At 39.0% G+C, this 24,511-nt stretch overlaps 1 protein-coding gene and 1 pseudogene across 11 annotated transcripts in view; both read right to left on the reverse strand.

Moving 5' to 3' along the window:
- The window catches only part of HERC4 (HECT and RLD domain containing E3 ubiquitin protein ligase 4), a 149,833-nt gene that overhangs the window by 78,241 nt on the left and 47,081 nt on the right, over nucleotides 1–24,511 (reverse strand). For all 11 annotated transcript variants that reach the window (XM_003903874.4, XM_003903875.4, XM_009214831.3 and 8 more), the window contains 2 exons: nucleotides 23,186–23,316; nucleotides 15,795–15,955 (listed from right to left, as the gene is read on the reverse strand). In XM_003903874.4, coding sequence (XP_003903923.1) covers nucleotides 15,795–15,955; nucleotides 23,186–23,316 — 292 coding nt within the window. The remainder of the gene's footprint in view (nucleotides 1–15,794; nucleotides 15,956–23,185; nucleotides 23,317–24,511) is intronic.
- LOC103887569 lies at nucleotides 11,710–12,956 on the reverse strand (annotated as a pseudogene).

A 24,511-nucleotide genomic window follows, 5' to 3' on the forward strand; every position in this document is an offset into this window, starting at 1 on the left:
CACCATGTTGGCCAGGATGGTCTTGATCTCTTGACCTCATGATCCACTCGCATCGGCCTCCCAAAGTGCTGGGATTACAGGTGTGAGCCACTGCACCCCGCTGGAAAATATTTTTTTAAGAAACCCCAAAAGCTCCCAATAAATAATAATAATACAAATAAATATCATACAGGCCAGGCATGTTGGCTCATGCCTGTAATCCCAGCATTTTGGGAGGCCAAGGCAGGTGGATCACCTGAGGTCAGGGGTTTGAGACCAGCCTGGCCAAAATGGTGAAACCCCATCTCTACTGAAAATACAAAAATTAGCTGGGTGTGGTGGCACTGCTTGTAATTCCAGCTACTCAGAAGGCTGAGGCAGGAGAATTATTTGAACCTGGGAGGCGGAAGCTGCACTGAGCCAAGATCGTGCCACTGTATTCCAGCCTGCGCAAAAGTGACACTCCGCCTCAATTTAAAAAAAAAAAAAAAAAAAAAAAGTATAGTGCTATCCAGTTCTAATTTCAGTTATTATTTAAAGTGTTTTCTGGCACAACGTTACTGCTCTAATTCTCACTTATGCTAGTGGTTCTCTAACCTTACTGTTTCTAATCCACATATTCTATGCCAGGAGTTCTCAAAAGGGGATCTTCTTCAGGCTTACCCATGGAGTTGTTTTTTTTTTGTGATGGAGCTTCACTCTTGTCGCCCAGGATGAAGTGCAATGGCGCAATCTCAGCTCACTGCAACCCCCTCCCGGGTTCAAGTGATTCTCCTGTCTCAGCCGCAACAAGCTGGGACTACAGGTGTGCGCCACCATGCCCGGCTAATTTTTATATTTTTAGTAGAGACGGGGTTTCACCATGTTGGTCTCGAACTCCTGACCTCTAGTGATCCACCCATCTCAGCCTCCCAAAATGCTGGGATTACAGGCATGAGCCACTGCGCCCGGCTCCTATGGAGTTTTATAAAAATAAAATAAAATAAAATAATAAAAATATGTCTAGGCTTGATCCCAGACTTGCTGGATCTTTTGATATTCTTATGTATACCTGGTATATTAGATCTCAAGATAATGCTGTATCTCAAGATTTCGTTTTTGTCTATAAATGATTATATTCAGCTATATATTTACATATCAGACGTAAGAGTCACTGAGTTCCTTGAAAATAGGCCTAATCATCATCTTTGGAAACATTATTATTCTTACTATGAATCTTCATCAGATCATATCATTTGATAATTATCAGTAACAAACTAGCCACAGTTATTTTAAGCCTCTATTACCTATTAGTAGTTTTTGTCTGCTCTGATGCTTGCCCAAAGACTCTCCTACAAGCTACAGGCCAGTTTGTGTTTTCAACAATGGAGTTTCAGAGCCTTGTTAAAAGGATTCCATCAGGTATGTGAAACAATGTATATATCAAAGAAAAGACACTTAGGTATTGGGTTCTGAAGAGATCTCTCTTAACGTAACTTTCAAAATGTAGCAGTGAAGTGCATTAGGATTTCTCATAATCTTTTTTGTTAGTTGAGAAGCAGACATTTCATGAAACTGCTAACCCAAGGTCCAGCAGAATAAGAATTCATTACATAAGAAAGAATGCATTGATGAAGAAAATTTTATTATGGTTACATGTTTGAATGTTTAATTTTGATTTTGTGCTTATTTTTCCTTTCTAAAGTTATCTAATCCACAATTTCATAAACTCGGCTTTGGTAAACTAAAAGGAACTAATTAAAAATGATACCTGATTCTCACTGATGCCCAGAATTTCATCTCTTACTGAGTCTCCCTTCCTTTATTAGTAATATAATTATTTACAAAGGTTCAATAAGAATATGTTCCCTTTCCTACTAGAATATAACTGAAAAAAATCTATTATGCAACCAAAGACTTATCTGAAGTGTTATATTTGAGAATGATGGTTACTTAATCAGGTATGACAAGTCACTTTTTTTTCTTTTATAGAGACAGGATCTCGCTATGTTCCCCAGGCTGGTCTTGGACTCCTAACCTCAGGCAATCCTTCTGCCTCAGCCTCTCAAAGTGCTGGGGTTACAGGTGGAAGCTATCACACCAGCCAATAAGTCATCTGAAGGAACAAAGTTTGCCTGTACTAACAGGGGTGATGCTGAGGATACCCTCTGTGCAGTAAAGGTTAGCTCAGCAGGTCTGGGGTATTGCTATGGATTGAACCGGGTCTCCTAAAACTTTGCATATTGGACGAGGCACAGTGGCTCATGCCTGTAATCCCAGCACTTTGGAAGCCCAGGTAGGCAGATTGCTTGAGCTCAGAAATTGGAGAACATGCTGGGCAACATGGTAAAACCCCATCTCTACAAAAAATACAAAAAGTTAATTGGGTGTGGTGGCATGCACCTGTAGTCCCAGCTACTCAGGACGCTGAGGCGGGAGGATCGCTTGAGCCTGGGAGGTGGAGGCTGCAGTGAGCCGAGGTCATGCCACTGCACTCCAGCCTGGGCAACAGAGCCAGACCCTGTCTCAAAAAAAAAAAAAAAAAAAAGGAAAAAGAAAGAAGAAAAAAATATTGTATGTTGAAATCCTAATCCCTAATATCTCAGAATATGATCTTATTTGGAAATAAGGTCACTGCAGATGTAATTAGTTAAGGTCATAATGGAGTAGGGTAGGTTCATAACGCAATATAATTTGTGTCCTTATAAAAGGGGGAATTTGGACACAGAAACATACACAAAGAAGGCCAAGGTCTACAAGCCAAGGAATGCCAAAGATTGATAGCAAACCACCAGAAACTAGGAAAGACACATGTAACAGATTCTTCTTATAGCCTTCAGAAGGAAGCAACTCTAAATTCGGACTTCTAGTCTGCAGAATAGTGAGCCAATAAATTTGTATTGTTCAAGCCACTGAGTTTGTGGTAGTTTGTTACAAGCAACTCTAGCAAACTAATATAGTTGTTTAAACTTTATACATTTTAAAGAAAGGTGTGCCCCTTTCCTGGCTCCAGGGAGATAATCATCTCTAAACCAAAGGAATATTGTGGCTATTAAGAATGTCCTCTTGGCCGGGCGCGGTGGCTCAAGCCTGTAATCCCAGCACTTTGGGAGGCCGAGACGGGTGGATCACAAGGTCAGGAGATCGAGACCATCCTGGCAAACACGGTGAAACCCCGTCTCTACTAAAAAAATACAAAAAACTAGCCGGGCGAGGTGGCGGGCGCCTGTAATCCCAGCTACTACTCGGAGGCTGAGGCAGGAGAATGGTGTAAACCCGGGAGGCGGAGCTTGCAGTGAGCTGAGATCTGGCCACTGCACTCCAGCCTGGGCAACAGAGTGAGACTCCGTCTCAAAAAAAAAAAAAAAAAAAAAAAAAAAAAAAAAGAATGTCCTCTTGTCAGCTGGGTGCAGTGTAATCCCATACGTGTAATCCCAGCACTTTGGGATGCCAAGGCAGGAGGATCACTTGAATCCAGGAGTTCAACACTAGCCTGGGCAACATAGTGAGACCCCGTCTCTACAAAAAAATTTAAAAATTAGCTGGCTGTGGTGGCAAGCACCTGTAGTCCCAGCTACTTAGGAGGCTGAGGTGAAAGGACTGCTTGAGCCTGGGAGGTTGAGGTTGCAGTGAGCTGTGATCATGTCACAGCACTCTAGCCTGGGCAACAGAGTGAGACCTTGTATTTAAAAAAATTAAAAAGTCCGCTTGTTTACCCATGGCATTGCCCACAAAGATAGTTTATGATTAAAATATAATTCATGCTGGGGGCCATGAGTTTAACCTCTGGAAGGGCTAGAATTGGTAAATTAAATTCATATGTAACTAGTTTTTATCCTATACAGCTTGAGTACAGTGCAAAAAGATGATCAATTTTTACACAATGTATCATCAAATATACATAAAATTTACAATTTTAACCATTTTAACTGCACAATTCAGTGGTAGCAAGTATATTCACAATGTTATGCAACTATCACCACTAACCATTTCTAGAACTTCATCTTCTAAAACAGAAACCCATTAAACAATAACTCTCCATTCCCTCCTCCCTCTAGGAACTGGTAATCACTATTTCTGTCTATGAATTTGGTTGTTCTAGGTACCTCTTATGAGTAGACTCATATGATATTTGTCCTCCTGTGTCTGTCTTTCACCCCACATAATGTTCTCCAGATTCATACATGTTGCATAATGTATGAGAATTTCATTCCTTTATATGGCTGAATACTATTCCACTATAGACATATAAGATTTTTTTTCATTCATTCATCTACTGATGGACATGGGTTGTTTCCACCTTTTGGCTACAATGTATCACAATTTTTTGATGAAACTAAACTGCAGCAAAAACGACTGATTTTAAAACATCAACTCCTTCCCCATTCTAATGCAAATAATCTCAAGGTCTGCAGTTTCCAAGGTGCCAAAATGCATTCCTAAGTAATGGTGACCTTTGTTAAATATTAGCATAACTGAAAAATCTTTTTAATTATAAAAAAAATCATCAAGATTATTTACAATAAAAAGCACTGGACCTTTACAAATGTCAACCTTCATAGTATCCTCGTCACTGTGAATAGATAAAATCTACTAACACACACATGTGACTCAATTTTCGCATCACTTTATAGAAAATCAGGATTCTGGTTTCCATCAACAGATAAATGAGAAGACAATTCTGAGGAAATTTGGGATAGCAAAAATATATGTATATAAAAAGAAGGACATCTGGGTTTCAGGTTGTCAAAAAAATGAATGAGAAAACAGCATTCAAATATTTTCAACTATTTAAATAATCAGAGTTGCAAGAATAATAGATTAAAAAATAGGCATATACAAGTTTGGCTAAAGCAGCAAGGATATAAAAGGCAAATTTAAAATGTTTAATGTTTTTAAATTTTTTTGTTTTTGTTTTTTTGAGATGGAGTCTCACTCTGTTGCCAAGGCTGGAGTGCAATAGTGCAATCTGGCTCACTGCAACCTCTGCCTCCTGGGTTCAAGCGATTCTCCTGTCTCAGCCTCCTGAGTAGCTTGGACTACAGGTGTCTGCCACCACACCCAGCTAATTTTTTGTATTTTTAGTAGAGACGGAGTTTCACCAAGTTGGCCAGGCTGGTTTCAAACTCCTGACCTCAAGTGATCCACACACCTTGGCCTCCCAACGTGCTGGGATTACAGGCCTGATCCACTACGCCTGGCCTTATTTTAATGAGTACACAGGAGGTATATATATTTATGGGATACATGAGACATTTTGATACAGGCATACAATGTGTAAAAATCACATGAGAATTAATGGAGTATCCATCCCCTCAAGCACTTATCATTTCTTTGTGTTACAAATGTTCCAATAATAAATTTAGTTATTTTTAAATGTACAATAAATTATTCTCGACTGTAGTCACTGTGTTGTGCTATGAAATACTAGGCCTTATTAATTTTATTAACTACATCTTTGTACTTATTAACTACCCTTATTTTCTCCCCTTACACCACTATCCTTTCCAGCCTCTGGTAACCATCATTCTATCTTCTATCTCTGTGAGTACAATTGTTTAAATTTTTAGTTTCCACCACCAAGTGAGAACATGTGACTGTCTTTCTGTGCTGGCTATGTCACTTAACATACTGTCCTCCAGTTCTCATATTGTTGCAAAAGACAGGATCTCATTCTTTTTTATGGCTGAATAGTATTCCATTGTGTATATATACACCACATTTTCTTTATCCATGTCTGTTGATGAACGCTCAGATTGATTCCAAATCCTGGCTATTGTGAATAGCACTGCAATAAACATGGGAGTGCAAACACCTCTGTGATGTACAGATTTCCTTTCTTTTGGGTATATACCCAGCAATGGATCATATGGTAGTTCTATTTTTAGTCTTTTTAAGGAATCTCCATAGTGTTCTCCATAGTGGCAGTACTAATTTACATTCCTACCAACTATGTACAAGGGTTCCCTTTTCTCCATATCCTTGCCAGCATTTGTTATTGCCCATCTTTTAGACAAAAGCCATTTTAACCAGAGTGAGATAATACCTCATTTTAGTTTTGATTTGCATTTCTCTAATGATGCTGAGTACCTTTCATATACTTGTTAGCCATTTGTATACCTTCTTTTGAGAAATGCCTATTCAGATCTTTTGCCCATTTTTTAAAGAGATTATTAGATTTTTCCTATAGAGTTGTTTCAGCTCTTTATATATTATGGTTATCAATTCCTTAGCAGATGGGTAGTTTGCAAATATTTTCTCCCATTCTGTGAGTTGTTTCTTCACTTTATTGTTCCCTATGCTGTGTAGAAGCTTTTTAACTTGATGTGATCTCATTTGTCCACTTTTGCTTTTGGTTGTCTGGGCAAGAAATTTTTGCCCAGACCAATGTACTAGAGAGTTTCCTCAGCTTTCTTATAATAGTTTCAGGTCTTAGATTTAAGTTTTTATTCCATTTGTACATGCTTTTTGTATATAGTGAGAGATAGGGGTATATTCATCTGTTTTCATGCTGCTATAAATAACTGCCTGAGACTGGGTAATTTATAAAGAAAAGAGGTTTAATTGACTCACAGTTCAGCATAGCTGGGGAGGGCTCAGGAGACTTACAATCGTGGCAGAAGGCGAACAGGAAGCAAAGTACCTTCTTCACAAGGTGGCAAGAAGGAGAGGTGTCGAGCAAACTGGGGTAGAGCCCCTTATAAAACAATCAGATCCTGTGAGAACTCACTCATTATCTCAAGAACAGCATGGAGGAAACCGCTTCCATGATTCAATTACCTCCACCGGGTCTCTCCGTTGATACATGGGGATTATGGGGATTATAATTCAAGATGAGATTTGGGTGGGGACACAAAGCCTAACCATATGAGGGGTCTAGTTTCATTCTTCTGCATATGGATATCCAGGTTTCCCAGTACCATTTATTGAAAAGAATATCCTTTTTCCAATGTATGTCCTTGGCGCCCTTGTCCAAAATGAATTCACTGTACATATGTGAATTTATTTCTGAGTTCTCTGTTCTGTTCCATTGGTCCATGTGTCTGTTTTTATGCCAATATTATGCTGTAATTTTATTAGGGTCTGTTTCTCTTGTTAGCTCTAATATTTGCTTTGTATATCTGGGTTTTCTAGTGTTGGATGCACATATATTTATACCTGTTATATCCTCTTGTTGAACTAATCCTTTTATCATTATACAATGACCTTCTATATCTTCTTATACTTTTTGTCTTGAAATCTGTTTTGTCTGATATAAGTACAGCTACTCCTCTTTTTGGTTTCCATTTGCATGGAATATCTTTTTCCATCCCTTTATTTTCAGTATATGTTTCTTTATAGGTGAAGTGTGTTTCTTTGCAGGGAGCAGATCACTGGGTCTTATTTTTTCATCCAGCCAGTCACTCAGTGTCTTTTGACTGGGCAGTTTAGTCCGTTTACTAAATGTTATTGTTAATAAGGACTTATTCCTGACATTGTAAAATTTGCTTTCTTGTTTTATGGTCTTCTCTTCCTTCTTTCCTTCTTTCTTATCTTCCTTTTTGTGAATGTGACTTTCTCTGTTGGTATGTTTTAATTTCCTTTTTTTAAAAAAATTTTCTGTGCATCTATTAATTTTGTTTTTTGAGACATGGTCTTGCTCTATTGCCCACACTGAAGTGCAGTGGCACAATCATGGCTCACTGCAGCCTCAACCTCCTGGATCAAACAATCCTCCTACCTCAGCCTCCCAAATAACCAGGACTATGGGCATGTGCCACGATGCCGGCATAATTTTTATATTTTATAGAAATGGGGTACCACTATGTTGCCTAGGTTGGTCTCAAACTCCTGGGTTCAAGCAATCCTCTTGCTTCCTGTTTTCTGATCTGATCTGAGGTTACCAGGCTTGCAAATAACATCTTAACTGATGACAAGTTTACTCTCATTACAAAAACAAATAAGCAAAGAGAAAACTGATAAAAACTTTAAACTTCATCATCTTTTCCCCTGCTCTTTAATTTTGTCACACCTATTTATATCTTATTATACCGTATATGTCTTTACAAGTTGCTGTAGTTATTTTTGATCTGATATTTTAGTCTTCTTACTCAAGATGAGTAGTTTGTACACCACGACTAGTGTTACAATATTTTATATTTGTCTGTGTACTATTACCAGTGAGTTTTGTATCTTCAGTTGATTTGTTATTGTTCATTAATGTCCCTTTCCTTCACAATGAAAACCTCCCTTTAGCATTTCTTATAGAACAGGTCTGCTGTTGATGGAACCCCCTCCATCTCCCAGGTTCAAGCGATTCTCCTGCCTGAGCCTCCTGAGTAGCTGGGATTACAGGCGCCAGCCACCATGCCCAGCTAATTTTTTTATTTTTATTTTTAGTAGAGACGGGGTTTCACCATGTTGGCCAGGCTGGTCTCGAATTCCTGACCTCAGGTGATCTGCCTGCCTCAGCCTCCCAAAGTGCTGTGATTATAGGCATGAGCCACAATGCCCGGCCGCCCCTCAGTTTTTGTTTGTCTGGGATAGTCTTTACTCTCCTTCACATCTGAAGGATATTTTCACTGGATATAATATTCTGGGATAAACGTTATTTTCCTTTAGCACTTTAAGTATGTCATGCCATTCTCTCCTATTCTGTAAGGTTTCCACTGAGAAGTCTGCTGCTAGATGTACTAGAGCCCTATTGTATGCTGTTTCTTTTCTCTTGCTGCTTTTGAGATCCTTTCTTTATCCCTGACCTTTGGGAGTTTTAGTTTGATTATCAAATGTCTTGAGATAGTCTTATTTGGGTTAAATCCGCTTGGTGTTCTATAACCTTGCACTTGAATACTGATTTTTCTTTAGGATTGAAAAGGTCTAATTATTAGCTTTTAAATAAACTTTCTATCCCTATCTCTCCTTCTACCTCCTCTTTAAGGCCAGTAACCCTTAGAATTGCCCTTTTGAGGCTATTTTCTAGATCCTGTGGGAGTATTTCACTCATGTCTTTTGTCAACTCTGTATATTTTCATATAGCATGTCTTCATGCTAATTCTTTCTTCTGCTTGATCAACTCTGCTGTTGAGAGCCTCTGATGCATTCTCCAGGTTGTCAATTAAATTTCTAACTCCAGAATTTCTCTTTGATATTTTACCATTGTTTCAATCTCTGTTAAATTTATCTGATAGGATTCTGAACTTCTTCTCTGTTTATCTTCAGTTTAGTTGAGATTTCTCAAAACAGTTGTTCTGAATCTCTGAAAAGTCACATAGCTTTGTCTCTTCATGTTTGGTCACTAGTGCCTTATTTCATTGGTTTGGTGAGGTCATGTTTTCCTGGATCGTCTTGATGCTTCTAAATTTTTGTCGATGTCTAAGCATTGAAGAGTTAGGTATTTATTCTATTCTTTGCAGTCTGTACTTGTTTGTATCTGAACTTCTTGGGAAGGCATTCCAAGTATTCAAAAGGAATTGAGTGTAACTATCTCAATTCTTCAGTCACTGCAGCCATCTGCATTAGTGAACACTCCAAGCCCAGTAACACAAATTTTTTTTTTTTAAAGAGACAGAGTCTCACTATGGTTGCCCAGGCTGGAGTGCAGTGGCTATTCACAGGCACGATCCCACTACTGATCAGCATGGGAGTTTTGACCTGCTCCATTTCCAACCTGAGCCAGTTCACCCCTCCTTAGGCAACCTGGTGGCCCCCCACTCCCAGGAAGTCACTATATTAATGTCAAACTTAGTTTGAACACCCAATCAGCAGAGCACATTACAGCCCAGAGCTCCTGAGTCCAAGTGATCCTCCTGTCTCAGCTTCCTAAGTAGGTGGGACTACATGTACACACCACCACGTCCAGCAAAACTGTGACTCTTGCCAACTCATAGAGGTACTGCCTTGGTGAACCTGGGTAAGATCTCGGAGAATTCCCTGGATTACTAGGCAGAGTCTCTTATTCTTCTCCCTTACTCTCCCCCAAACAAATGAAGTTTCCCTCTCTCTCTCTCTCTCTCTGCTGAGATTCTTAAGAGTTGGGGTAGAGGTGATGCAAGCACTCTCATGGCCACCACTGCTAAGACTGTGCTGGGTCACGCCTGACAGTACTAGGTCTCACCCAAGGCAAGTGGAGACTAATTCCTGTCTATTGTTGATGTTTATTCAAAGCCCAAGGGCTCTTTATTCAGCAAGTGATAAATCCTGTCAGGCCTGGGTCTTCTGCCTATAGGGCAGCAGCTTCCCTTCTAGTTAAAAAATTTTTTGTTGTTTTTAAATAGGAGACTTGAGTTTTATTACTCAAATCAGTCCCCCCAGAAATTTGGAGGCTAGGGTTTTTCAAGGATAGTTTGGCAGGCAGGAGAATGGGTGCTGCTGACTGGTTGGAGATGTAATCATATGAATGTGGAAAATGGTCCTTATGTGCTGAGTCCACTTCTGGGTCAAAATTTTTAAATATTTTTAATAAGCAGTAGATTCAAAGAGTTCAAATTCTTAAAAAATAGAAAATAATTACCTCCTGTATATACCAAAAAGAACTGAAAGCAGGATCTCAAAGAGACACCTGTACACCTATATCCATAGCAGCATTATTCACAACAGCCAAAAGGTGGAAACAACCCAATTGTCCACTGACATATGAATAGATAAACCAAATGTGGTATAAGCATACCTCAAAGGTATTTAGGGTTTGGTTCCAGACAACTGCAATAAAGCAAATATCGCAATAATGCAAGTCACACAAATTTTTGGTTTCACAGTGCACATAAAAGTATGTTTATACTAAGCTGGGTGCAGTGGTTCACGCTTGTAATCCCAGCACTTTAGGAGGCCAAGGTGGGCAGATCACATAAGGCCAGAAGTTTGAGACCAGACTGGCCAACATGTTGAAACCCTGTCTCTACTAAAAATACTAAAGAATTTAGCCAGATGTGGTGGTACGTACCTGAAATCCTAGCTATTAGGGTGACTAAGCCATGAGAATCACTTGAACCCATGAGGTGGAGGTTGCAGTAAACCGAGATTGCACCACTGCACTTCCAGCCTGGGTGACAGAGCAAGACTCTGTCTCATTTAAAAAAAAAAAAAAGAAAGAAAAAAAGGATGTTTACATGATACCATAGTCCACTGACACAGTTGATTTTTCTTTTTTTTCTTTGATAGAGACGAGGGTCTATGTGGCCTCAGCTGGTCCCAAACTCCTGGCCTCAAGTGATTCTCTTGCCTTGGCTTTCCAAAGCACTGGTATTACAGGCATGAGCCACTGTGCCCAGGCCAATATACTGTAGTCTATTAAGTGTGCAATAGCATTGTATCTTTAAAAAAAAAATCATATACCTTAATTTAAAATCACTTTATTGCTAAAAAATGCTAATAATCAATTGAGCCTCAGCAAGTCTTCATCTTTTTGTTGATGGAGGGTCTCGCCTCAGTGTCAATGTTGATGGTGTCAATGTTGATCACGGTGTTGACTGCTGAAGGCTGGGGTAGCTGTGGCAATTTCTTAAGACAGCAACAAAGTTTGCTACATTGATTGACTTCTTAACACAGCAACAAAGTTTGCTACACTGATTGACTTCTTTTCATAAAAGATTTCTCTATACCAGCAGATGCTATGTGATAGCATTTTACCCATGGAACTGCTTTCAAAAGTAAAGTCAAGCCTCTCAACCCCTGCTGCAGATTTGTCAACTAAGTTTATGGAATATTCTAAATACTTTGTTGTCATTTCTATAATGTTCATAGCATCTTCACCAGCAGTAGGTTCCATCTCAAGAAAACACGTTCTTTGCTCATCCATAAAACACAAATGGATGAGGAGTATTTTTCTTTTTTTTCTCTCTCTACCTACTGTATCCCAGGCTTCTTTAAGAAAAAAGTGATACATGATATGGAGATTAAAATCAAGAGCATCATTGAATTTCACCTTCCCTCCAACCAGTTGCCCCAAACTCCCCAGCCCCCACCCTTTATGTTCCCAATTCCCTCCTTACTGAATGAAGAACTTAATCCCAAAAGTCCTTGCCCAGACTCCGGGTTCTCTTTCCCTAACTTCCCCCGTCTCCCTGTACCCCATTCCTAGAAGGGCAAGCACCTCAGTTTGAATGCATGGGAGAGCCCAGAGTGGCAATGGAAACAGGGGGAAAGGCTTCCCCCTCAAGGAAAGGGAATGAGGAATACAGTGCAGTGCAGTGCAATGAGGGCTCCCATAGCCTGGGGTATCAAAATGGGGCCCTGAGGCCAGAGGAAAGGACACTGATGCCCCTGAGAAAGGAGACCCAGCAGCCTCAAAATCTTCTCATGGTGCATAATCACTGCTTGATCACTTGCCTTCTGGCACCAGTTACAGAACCACACTCAGATCACATCCTATTAGAGCCCAAGCTGCTGGGCGATGTGACTGATCTGCTGCAGTGTGGGTTCCGGGCGCTGCAGGAACAAATTCTCCAGGTTCTCAATACTGGTTCGCTTTCTCTTTCAGGCCTGCACGAGAGTTTCTGCTTTGCATCTCCTGAATATTTTCATTGTTGTCAGCTTCCTCCACCCACTTCTGCAGCAAGGGCCGCCGCTTACTCATGTTCTTGAAGCTAAGCTGCTGAGCCTTAAAGAGGCAGATGGTTGTTGGGCTGAACAACTACCCAAATAGAACCCCCAGGGTAAGCCCCACACAGGCCTGTGTATATCCCAGGGTGATCCTCTTCTGCTTCAGGAGCTTGGCAAATTGCTCAAGTTCTTTCTGCAGAGCTTTGAGATGTCCTGGGACTGGATGAGGGGTATTTTTTATCGTAAGATTGCAGCAATTCAGTCACATTTTCAGGCTTTAGTTCTAGTTCTCTTGTTATTTCCACCATATCTATAGTTAAGTTCTTCGAATGAAGTCTTGAGCCCCTCAGTCATCCATGAAGGTTGGAATAAAATTCTTCTGAACTGTTATTGTTGATATTTTGACTTCCTCCCACGAATCAAAGACAGGGTCTTGCTCTGTCACCCAGGCTGGAGTGTACTAGTATGATCATAGCTCACTGTAAACCTTCAACTCCTAAGCTCAAGCAATCCTCTTGCCTAAGCCTCCCAAGTAGCATGTGCAACCACACCTGGCATTTTAAAATTATTTTTTGTAGAGACAGTGTCTCACTATGTTGCCCAGGTTGGTCTCAAACTCCTGGCTTCAAGCAATCCTCACTTCACAAATGTTCTTAGTAACTGGAATGGTGAATTCTTTGAAGGTTTTCAATTTACTTTGCCCAGAACCATCAGAGGAATCACTATATATGGTAACTACAGTCTTATGAAATGTATTTCTTAAATAATAAAACTTGAAAGTCAAAATTACTCCTTATTCCTAAGGCAGCAGAATGGATATTGTAATAGCAGGCATGAAAACATTACTCTCCATGTATATCTCCATCTGAGCTCTGATGTGACCAAGTGCATTGTCAATAAGCAGCAATATTTTGAAAGCAATCTTTTTACTCAGCAGTAGGTCTCAACAGTGGGCTTAAGCCCATATTTATGTATTCAGTATGCCATGCTGTAAACAGATGAGCTGTCATCCAGGCTTTGTTGTTCCATTTATAGAACAAAGGCAGAGTAGATTTAGCATAATTCCTGAGGGCCCTGGCATTTTCAGAATGGTAAACAAGCACTGGCTTTAACCTAAAGTCACTAGATGCATTAGACCCTAAAAGACAGTCAGCCTGTCCTTTGAAGTCAGGCATTGACTACTTCTCTTAGCTATAAAAGAAAAGTTGTAGAGGACATTTCCTTCCAATAGAAAGCTGTTTTGTTTACATTGAAAATCTGTTGTTTAGTGTACCCACTTTCATCAATTACCTCAGCTAGACATGCTAGATAACTTGCTGTACAAGTTACATCAGGACTTTTATGTTATGGAGATGGCTTCTTTCCTTAAACTTCATGAACTAATCTTTGCTAGCTTCAAGCTTTTCTTCTGCAGCTTCCTTACCTCTCTCAGCCTTCAGAGACTTGGAGAGAGTTAGAATCTTGGTCTGGATTAGACTTTGGCTAATCCTAATGTTGTGGCGCGTTTGATTTTCTATTCAGACTACTAAAATTTTCTCCATATCAGCAATAAGGCTGTTTTTCACTTTCTTATCATTCATGTATTCACCAGAGCAGCACTTTTAATTTCCTTCAAATTGCATTAACAACTTGGATAACTGGCACAAGAAGCCTTGCTTTCAGTCTGTCTCGGCTTTTGACATGCCTTCTTCACTAAGCATAATCCTTTCTAGCTTTTGATTTAAAGTGAGAGATGTGTGACTCTTCTTTTCACGTATATACTTAGAGGCCATTGTAGGGTTATTAACTGGCCTAATTTCAACACTGTTGTGCCTCAAGGAGCAGGAAAGCCCAAGGAAAGGAGACAGATGGGAATGGCCAGCTGGTGGAGCAGTCAGAATATACACATTTATCAATTAAGTTTGTTGTCTTATATAGGTAAGGTTCATGGCACCCCAAAACAATTACATTAATGATCACTGATCACAGATCACCATTACAGATATAGTAACAACATAAAAGTTTTGAAATATTGTTAAGAATTACCAAAATGTGACATAAAGACACAAAGTGAGTATATATGCTGTTGGAAAAATGGTGCCAATAGACTTGCTCAGTGCAGTGTTGTCGAAAACCTTCAATTTGTAAAAATTCAATATCAAAAATTCAGTAAAGCTTATGAGCTTTAGCAATTCTTGCAATATTTCAATATTTTTCATTATCATTCTTTTATGGTGATCTATGGTCAGTGATCTTTGATGTTACTATTGCAATTGTTTTGGGTGCCACAAACCACATTCATATAATAAGAACATGGGCATGCCTCATTTTATTGTGCTTTGCTTTACTGTGCTTCTCAGATACTGTGATTTTTACAAATTGAAGGTTCGGGGCAACCCTGCATAGAACAAGTCTATCAGCATCATTTTTCCAACAGCATGTGCTCACTTCACATCTCTGTGTCAGCATTAAGCAATAAAGTATATTTTGAAACTAAAGCATATACATAGTCTTTTAAGACATAATGTCATTATTGCACACTTAGTAGACTACAATATAGTATAAATATAACTTTTATATGCACTAGGATACCGAAAATTTTGTGATTTGCTTTATTACGATATTTGCTTCATTGCAGTAATTGCTTCATTGCAGTGGTTTGGAACTGAGTCCACAATATCTCCAAGGTATGCCTGAATTATACAGCTTAAAAAGGAAGGAAATTCTAACACGTGCTATAACATAGATGAACCTTGAGGACATTATGCTTAGTGAAATAAGTGAGTCACAAAAAGAAACACTACTATATGATTTCACTCGTTTGAGGTACCTAGCCTAGTGTTAAGTCAAATCCATAGAGACAGAAAGTAGAACAGAGGTTGCCAGGCACTAGGAAGAGAAGGGAATGGAGAGTTGTTGTTTAATGCATATACAGTTTTTGTTCCTCAAGATGAAAAGAGTTCTAGAGATTGGTTACATAATAACGTGAATATACTTAATGCTAATTAAAAAATGGTTAAGTCTGTAAATTTTACATTGTGCATATTTTACCACAATTTAAAATAGAAAACAAACAAAAATCCCTCCCACTGGTATCTAGCCATCTCCTAGTTCCCACATGACCCACTCACTGTAAGTAACTTTTACTTATCCAGAATTTTCTTATGCACTTACAAGTAAATATAAGCAAATCAAACAACCATATACATTGTTCTGTATTTTGCTGTTTTCACTTAACAATATATCTTGGAACTCTTTCGCAGAAATCTTCATGACTTAAGAGCAACATTTTAACACGAACTTTAATATATGAAGGAAAGCTTTAATATAACAGAACTTACCAGTATCTGGTAGACATTGCCCATTATAAGGGTACCAATTTCCTTTTACAGTAAAGGGACTTTTTCTGTTGCTTGTTGAACCGGTTCCCAGCTGCCCATTACCACCAAGCCCAAAAGAGTAAATTCGTCCTGATGAAGGAACAAAAGCAGAAGTGTGCTGCCTAGAGTAAAATGATAGAAAACCTCAGGCTTAATTTTACTTTCCAACAATTTACAATGACAAAAGCAGAGAAAATATTAAGAGGTATCTTTTTTCAAAAAATAAATTAACAAACCCAATTGTAGTTCCAAAGCTTCTATATAAATATTCGTTAACAGCCTTAATCTACAGAATGAATTCTGCATCACGCAGGCTGCATAAGCATGGTCCAGAAAATTTCCACTAATGTTTAAATTTTAAATGGCCCAGGTCTATACTGAAATCCCTTACGATAGATGATTCAGCACCAGAGTAGCATCTAACTATGTTGTTCAAGGAAGTCCCCACTACTCCCCTTGCCAAGTTCTAGTCCACAGCTGTGGTCTACGAAAGTCCTCCATTTGGGCATCACCAAGAAGTTTTAGGCTAAGAAATGGGAAGTAACCTAGTACCAATCAGAAGATTGTTATATACACTTATGCATGACAGAAACGTTTCCTTTCTTCTGAGGAAAATAATCTCTATATGTATCCACCAAAACTCCTCTGGAGGCACAACAGTGAAAGAAAACCTAAGAAATCACAGAACTGAAGCTAAGGATGGCCCACCAATCCACTCTCAGTAAACCTATCCAACTCCTCAGAAAAAGCCTCCTTATGCAAGCACGTAAGTATTTCATTGTGTACCCTATCCATGAGATGGTTTTATTGAGAAGACATGGCATCTCCAGGTCTCACCCTTGTTTCTATCAGGTCTTAGATCTCATCTCTTGCCCTAAACCTCTTTGCCATTTGTGGCATACTGTTCATAAAAGTGGCTGAAATTATCCCTCTCCCCATACCCATACCTTACGCAATATGACCGTTGCAGTGGTTTATTCTTATAATGGTAGAGCAGAATTCCAAGTCCTAATCTATAGCTTGCTTTGGCATAGGCTCAGAACGCAGACACTGTCGTTTCTGCTGGCCAAAGCAAGCTATAGATTAGGACTTGGATTTAAGACATGGAGAAAGAGATTTCCAGTGTTGCTGGGAACAACTGCTGGCAAAAACAAAGAAACTGGAAAACCAAAGCTGTTAGTTTAAACTGACTTTGGAGCTACCCTGAAAGAATTTGCCAATCTGGGTAATGTATTAATTAGCTCATGTCACTAAACAGATCAACTTCAAAACCTAGCGGCCTTATACACTCTTTCCCTAACTATCTTTAGGAATTCTGCTCTACCATCATAAGAATAAACCACGGTTAGCAGCTAAAGGATGATCTACAATCTGGAACAGAGACAAACTGCCCCAGCTAAGGCCATCCTAGACTCCCAGCTCCTAGCCAGATCACCAACTGATTATCTAAACCAGCTAAGATGAGAGCAGCCCAGCTAAGCCCGGCCAAAATTACTAAAACAAAGAACTATTAGTTAAATAATTATTGTTTTTGCCAGGGGGAGTTCTCTTTACATCCTGGCAAACTCACATATGTTATTTTAAAGGGGTTTTGATTCAAAAGAGTTTTCAAGTTAGCTACACTGCCGGATTACTACTCTCCCTCAGGAAGCAGCCATCTTCAAAGGAACATATTAATAGTTTGAAAATTACTGCAATACTAGTCCCACCTACTCAGGAGGCTGAGGCAGGAGGATTGCTTGAACCTGGGAGGCAGAGGTGGCAGTGAGCCAAGATTGTGCCACTGCACTCCAGCCTGGGCAACAGAGCAAGATATATGTACATATATCTCAAAAATATATGTACATATATATGTGTGTGATTATAGTATAAAGCGGGGTTCAGAGTCACTGAATGAACAGAACTACCTTAAGCTCTAGATTTGATGTAAGAGCTCGAAAGCACTTTATTATACTACTAGAATGTAAACTTTTTTCTTTTGGATCATCTACTGATGCACTGACATCTTGGTAATCCTGACTGCTTCGTTCAGGAGGTTTTTGACAATTATTGAATAAGGAAATAATACATATGTCTTTCTTTAAAATTTTATTATTTATTTATTTTTGAGAAGGAGTCTCACTCTGTTGCCAGGCTGGAGTGCACTGGCATGATCTCGGTTCACTGCAACCTCCGCCTCCTGGGTTCAAGTTAGTCTCCTGCCTCAACCTCCCGACTAGCTGGGACTGCAGGCATGTGTCACCATGCCCAGCTAATTTTTGTATTTTTAGTAGAAACGGAGTTTCACCATGTTGGTCAGGATGGTCTCAATCTCTTGACCTTGTGATCTGCCCGCCTTGGCCTCCCAAAGTGCTGGGATTACAGGCTTGAGCCACTCACTGCGCCTGGCCCAATAATACATATTTCTTATAGTACTGACTACTTGGAAGTCAAACTGATCAAAATACCAGATATCTACTTACATTTCCTGTTTAGGTTAAGTCCTTAGATCTCACTCAATAGTCGAAATTTTACCCCAGATCCAACAGTTACATGAATAAAATTGCTGAAAAGAACTGGTTTACAGAGCTAAGAATAACTATTCAAATCATGTACATTTTGGCTATTAAGAATTACAAAACTGGATAACATTAAATCATTTGTGATATTTCACAAAGGACTAACAAAACATGTCACCTAAAAAAATGATTTAAATTCATCACCCTGTAGTATTAAGCACTCATATTCCCATTATAGCCTGATGGTGGTTGGGCTGTATATTATATTTCCCATACCTTAACTTTAGGTTTGGCCATATTGTTTGCTTTTGGTCAATGAGATTTCAGTGAATGTGATGCAAGCAGAAGGCCTGAAATGTAATGCACAGTTGAGTTTGCCTTCTTGTGTATTTGTCTCCATCAGAAGAATACCCAGAGGCAGCCCACTGCTCCTCTGGTATAGTCCCAAGAATGAGATATGTAACAAAGCCACCTAAGCTGAAACACAGCCTGAACCAAGTCACCCCAGTGAAGAGGCAGCCTGAAACAGAACTGCCCCAGTCAATCTCTAGGCTAAATAAAAGCTGCTCCACATAGCCCAAGGCCCAAGGATGAACCACTTTACTGAACCACAAAGTAAGAAATAAACATTTACTATTATATGTCACTGACATGTTGTTTGTGCACAAGAGACCAATACAGGCATTATAAGTTTTATGTAAATAAGTTTATTTATTTATTTTTTGAGACAGTATTTTTGCTCTGTTGCCCAGGCTGGAGTGCAGTGGTGCGATCTCAGCTCACTGCAACTTCCGCCTCCTGGGATCAAGCGATTCTCCTGTCTCATAAGCCTCCCCAGTAGCTGGGATTATAGGTACGTGCCAGCACGCCCAGCTAATTTTTCTATTTTTAGTAGAGATGGGGTTTTTTCGCCACGTTGGCCAAGCTGGTCATGAACCCCTAACCTCAGGTGATCCGCCAGCCTTGGCCTCCCAAAGTGCTGGGATTACAGGCGTGAGCCACCATGCCTGGCCTATGTCTATAAGTTTAAACTTAAGCAAAATGAAAAAAAATTCTTAGAAAAAAATTAACGTTCACATAACTGACTCAAGAAATAATGAAAGTTATCTCACAGCCACTAAATAGATTGAAGAATGTTTTTTAAATTCTAAAAAATAAAATGCTAGGCACGAATGGCTTTAATGACAAGTTCTACCAACATTTTAAGCTGTTCTATTTCCAAGAATTAGAAAACAAAAGTACTTTCCTCAATGTTATTTTATCAGACTAGAAAACCTTCATAATAAAATCTGGTGAAAAGAATAATAAGAAAAAAATTATAGATCAAGTTCACTGATAAACAGAAATATAAATAATAGTAAACAGAATATTCACAAATCAAGCCCAGCACTAAATAAAAAGGATAATATTTGACCAAATTGAAGTTATTCCAGAAAAACAAAGCTGTTAACTAGAAAAAAAATCCATCAATATGCCACATTAACAGATTAAAGGAAAAAAAATCATAAATCATTTCGATACAGAAAAAATAACATTAAAAACTTAACATCCATTCACAATAAAAAAAAAAACTAGGAATAAAAGGGAAATTACTTAGTCTGATAGAGGTTATCTACAAAAATCTTTACAGCAAACATTATACTTAACTGTGAAATATTGAAAGTTTTCCCGCAGAAAGGAAACATGTTTACAGTAAACATTATAATGGTGTCCTAACCAGCACATTAAGACAATTATATAAACACATTAAGTATAAATAACAGAAATAACTAAACAGAACTGAATTGACTCACAGATGATATGACTATGTACATGAGTAACTTATTAAGAGTTTAGCAAGGTGGCTGTATTTAAAATCAATATGTAAATATCAACTATTTCTACATGCCAGTGATTCCTCAGAAAGTGGAAATAAAAATATAATACCATTAAAGACGAACCTAGGAACCTGCGAAAAGATATACAAGACCTCTATGATGAAAATTTTAAAACACTTTATTATAAGACATTAAAGAAGTTTGGAAGTTGATTATTAGAAAAGTTAATATTATAAAGACAACAACTTTTCCCTAAATTAACCTAGAGATTCAATGCATTGCCAATCAAAATCCCACAAGGCTTTTTTTTTCTTTAAGAGAACTTGACAGACCTATGCGAAAATTTATATGAAAGTAATAAAGGTCATCATCAGCCAAAGCATTCTTTATTTATTTTCTTTTTGAGACGGAGTTTTGCTCTTGTTGCCCAGGCTGGAGTGCAATGGCGCGATCTTGGCTCACTGCAACCTCCGCCTCCCGGGTTCCAGCGATTCTCCTCCCTCAGTCTCTTGAGTAGCTGGGATTACAGGCATGTGCCAACACACTCGGCTAATTTTGTATTTTTAGTAGAGACGGTGTTTCACCATGTTGGTCAGGCTGGTCTCGAACTCCCGACCTCAGGTGATCCACCCGCCTCAGCCTCCCAAAGTGCTGGAATTACAGGCGTGAGCCACCGCACCCAATCCAGCCAAAGCATTCTTAAAGAACAGAAGAATAACAAAGAGTCACTTTACCCCAAATAGAAGAAGTTATTATGGTATCTATATAGTGTTTAAGTGGCACAGGTGGCAGGCATATAGATTGAAAAAGTAGAGATCATAGAAAGAGATCCATGTACATATACCAACTTATGGCAACAGTGACACCATACAGTAGGAGGGTGAAGGATTTTCAAAAATGGAGCTAGACAAGGGGATTCTTGGAAAATCGTGGAATAAGAAGCACCAAGAATCTGTTTCCCACCTGGACAACAATTACACTGGCAGAATCTGCCCTACAGAACCATTTTGCAACTCTGGAGTCTATGCACAGGTTTGTTATTTCCAAGAGAAGAGGTGGGTGGCAAACTCTGGTTAATTTCAATTTCAGATCATAGCATGGTAGCAGTTACCCATTCCTTACTCCTGTGTAAGGGAGCCATGAACAGGTTTCAGGAGCAGCTTGTACGCAACTTGTAGAAGCCAGGGTGGGCAAAAAGGACTTTGTCCCTTTTAGGAACTGGTGCCCTGATCACTGATTGGTGCTTCTGATCGTCAAGGTGCAGAAAGGCAGGCAATCACTGTTGTACACTCTCCCATTCTGGCTAAAGAGACTTCCAAGGAATTCAAAGGGCTGATGCCTTTCTCTTTCTTTCTTCCACTCTCCTTTCGCCCCCACCTTTCATTTTTTTCTTTATTTCTTTGGGGAACCAGGCATTTAAGGTCTAGAACATTAAAAAGCAACCACATTTATGGGTGACTTTAGAAAGTCACTGTGCATTAGCAGGGAAAGGTAGAGGCTAAGAAAAGATCTGCAAAGACCTCATTTTTATACCTCAGGGTGACTCCTGACACAGAGACAGCCTACAATAATCAAAAACCAGAAATCAGCAAACTCTGGCGAAGGGGGAGAATCTGATTTCCAGTTACCACATTACTAGAGTTAAATATCCAGTTTTCAAAAAACATCACAAGGAGAAAAGATGTTTCTCCTGTTACTATGTAGTAAGTAGCAGGCAAGGGTGGCCCATTCAAAGAAAATATAAACCAACAATAGAAACTACCCCTGAGAAAGGTCAAATGGCAGACCTAAAAGACAAAGACTAAATCAAACATCCTAAAGATGCTCAAATAACTAGAGTAAGACGTGTAAAAAGAAAAAAAAATTATGAACAAAATGGAAATATCAATCAAAAAGAAAAACTAAAAAAAAAAATTCTGGAGTTGGAAAGTACAATATCTGAAATAAAAAACACACTAAAGAGATCTGAAGGCAGATTTCAGAAAGCAGAAGAAAAATCAGCAAATATAAAGATAGGACAATTGAAATTATTGAGTCTGTGGAACAGAAAGAGATCTTAAAAAAATGTAGAGAGCCTAGGGGAACTACAGGATACCATTAAAGAGGAAAAAAAGAATCACCAAAGAATACTTACAGTGTGATTACATGCATTTGAAGCTAATAGTTGATAAAACTAAACTATTGTATAGATATGCATACAAGGTAGAAAAACATTAAGCAAGCTGATCAAAATTAAATTAAGTGGTCAAAAAAGGTACATTTTGTTACTTGGGAGTATGCTCAATTTAGTTCCCCCAAAGATGAAGTTCAACTCAAAGACTCCTCTATTTATTCCCAAGACCTAAGAATCAATAGATGAAGCTCAATGCCAAAGACTCTTCTGTTTACTCCCAAGAACTCAGAATAAGGAGAATTAGGAAATAATTGGTTTAATTATACCAATCAAACTTTCATCACATTAATTCTGTCTTAATTAACTGGTCAATCTCCTCACCCTTTAAGGAAAAAAGGTAAGCCTGGGCAACATAATGAGACCTTGTTGCTTCTAAAAATTAAAAAAATAAAATTAGCTGGGCATGGTAGTGCATTCCTGTAGTCCCAGTCACTCAAAAGGCTGAGGCAAGAGGATCACTTGAGCATAGGAGGTTGAGGCTGCAATAAGCCACAATTGTGGCACTGCACTCCAGCCTGGGTAACATAGCAAGACTCTATCACCCAAAAAAGAAAAGAAAAGAAAAAAACGTGGAAAACAGAAAGAAAGAAAGAAGGCTTTCGAGTGCAATATCAAATACAATAAATATAATATTACATATACCTTATTAACATCTTGCCTCAGCTAAATCTGTTCAAGTAAAGATAAATAAAATAACAGTAAAAAAGATGTTTCTCCTGTTACTATGACTCCTCAGTGGCAAAATAGGTATTTGGAGGGAGAACGTGTTTCCTCAGATTATTAGGATCCCTGAAACAATTCAATAAGCAATCCCTAAACAACTGCAGTTTAGAGACCAGAATGCTCTTTTATTTAACACCTTACCGTCCACAAGCAATCTGAGTGACAATGCTTCCCATAAGTTCAAAAACTTTCCTTGGGTTTATTTCATGACTGGTAGAATTATGGCCCAACTGACCATACCCTCCAGCTCCAAAAGTAAACACTCCACCTTCCTAAAAAAAGACAAAACCCCTTATCATTAGAAGGCATAATAAAGAAAATAACTGATCTCCAGAAAAATAAGTCCAAATCTTTAATATAAACTCAGGTTTTTCTCTTCTAAGAACTGTCTTCATAATTTAACAGATAGATGGCTCTTTCAAAGCAAAATATCATACAACTATGAGAATTCCAGGTAATGATGTTTTCACCATTATAAAATATTTAAAGTAGACACTGAAGAGATACAAATAATTATTTATTTGCATTGCCTTTCATTATCATTATACTGTCTTGCTGGATTCCAAGTACATATACAAAACTTCACAAAACCTAAAAATGGTATCTTCACTTTTCAAGGTAGTTACTGCCTTACATAGATGCGCTGCAAAAAGAGTACATGTAACCAGAGTGCATAAATATAGCAATTTTTATTTACTTATTTATTTTTTCAGACAGGGTCTTGCTCTATCACCCAGGCTTGAGTGCAGTGGCATAATCACAACTCACTGCAGCCTCAACCTCCTGGAGTCAGGTGATCCTCCCACCTCAGCCTCCTAAGTAGCTGGGAGTACAGGCATGCACCACCAAGTCTGACTATTTTTTAACTTTTTTGTAGAGATGGGGTTTTCCTGTGTTGCCCAGGCTGTTCTCGAACTCCTGGGCTCAAGCGATCCTCTTGCCTTGGCCTCCCGAAGTGCTGAGATTACAGGCATGAGCCACCGTGCGTGGCCTTATAGCAATTTTTAGCATACAGTTACTACAATATACAGATGTCATTTAAAAAAAAACTCCTCATAAAAACGTTTAACTAAAGCGGATCACTTGAGGTCACGAGTTTGAGACTAGCCTGGCCAAAATGGCAAAACCCTGTCTCTACTAAAAATACAAAAATTAGGGCCAGGCGTGGTGGCTCACACCTGTAATCCCAGTACTTTGGGAGGCCGAGGCAGGCAGATCATGAGGTCAGGAGATCGAGACCATTCTGGCTAACAAGGTGAAACCCCGTCGCTGCTAAAAATACAAAAAGTTAGCCAGGCATGGTGGCACAGACCTGGAGTCCCAGCTACTTGGGAGGCTGAGGCAGGAGAATTGCTTGTACCCAGGAGGCAGAGTTTGCAGTGAGCCAAGATTACACCACTGCACTCCAGCCTGGGCGACAGAGAAAGACTCCATCTCAAAAAAAAAAAAATTAGTTAGGCGTGGTGG

The sequence above is a fragment of the Papio anubis genome, chromosome 11, assembly GCF_008728515.1.
Source record: "Papio anubis isolate 15944 chromosome 11, Panubis1.0, whole genome shotgun sequence".
NCBI classification, from domain to species: domain Eukaryota; kingdom Metazoa; phylum Chordata; class Mammalia; order Primates; family Cercopithecidae; genus Papio; species Papio anubis.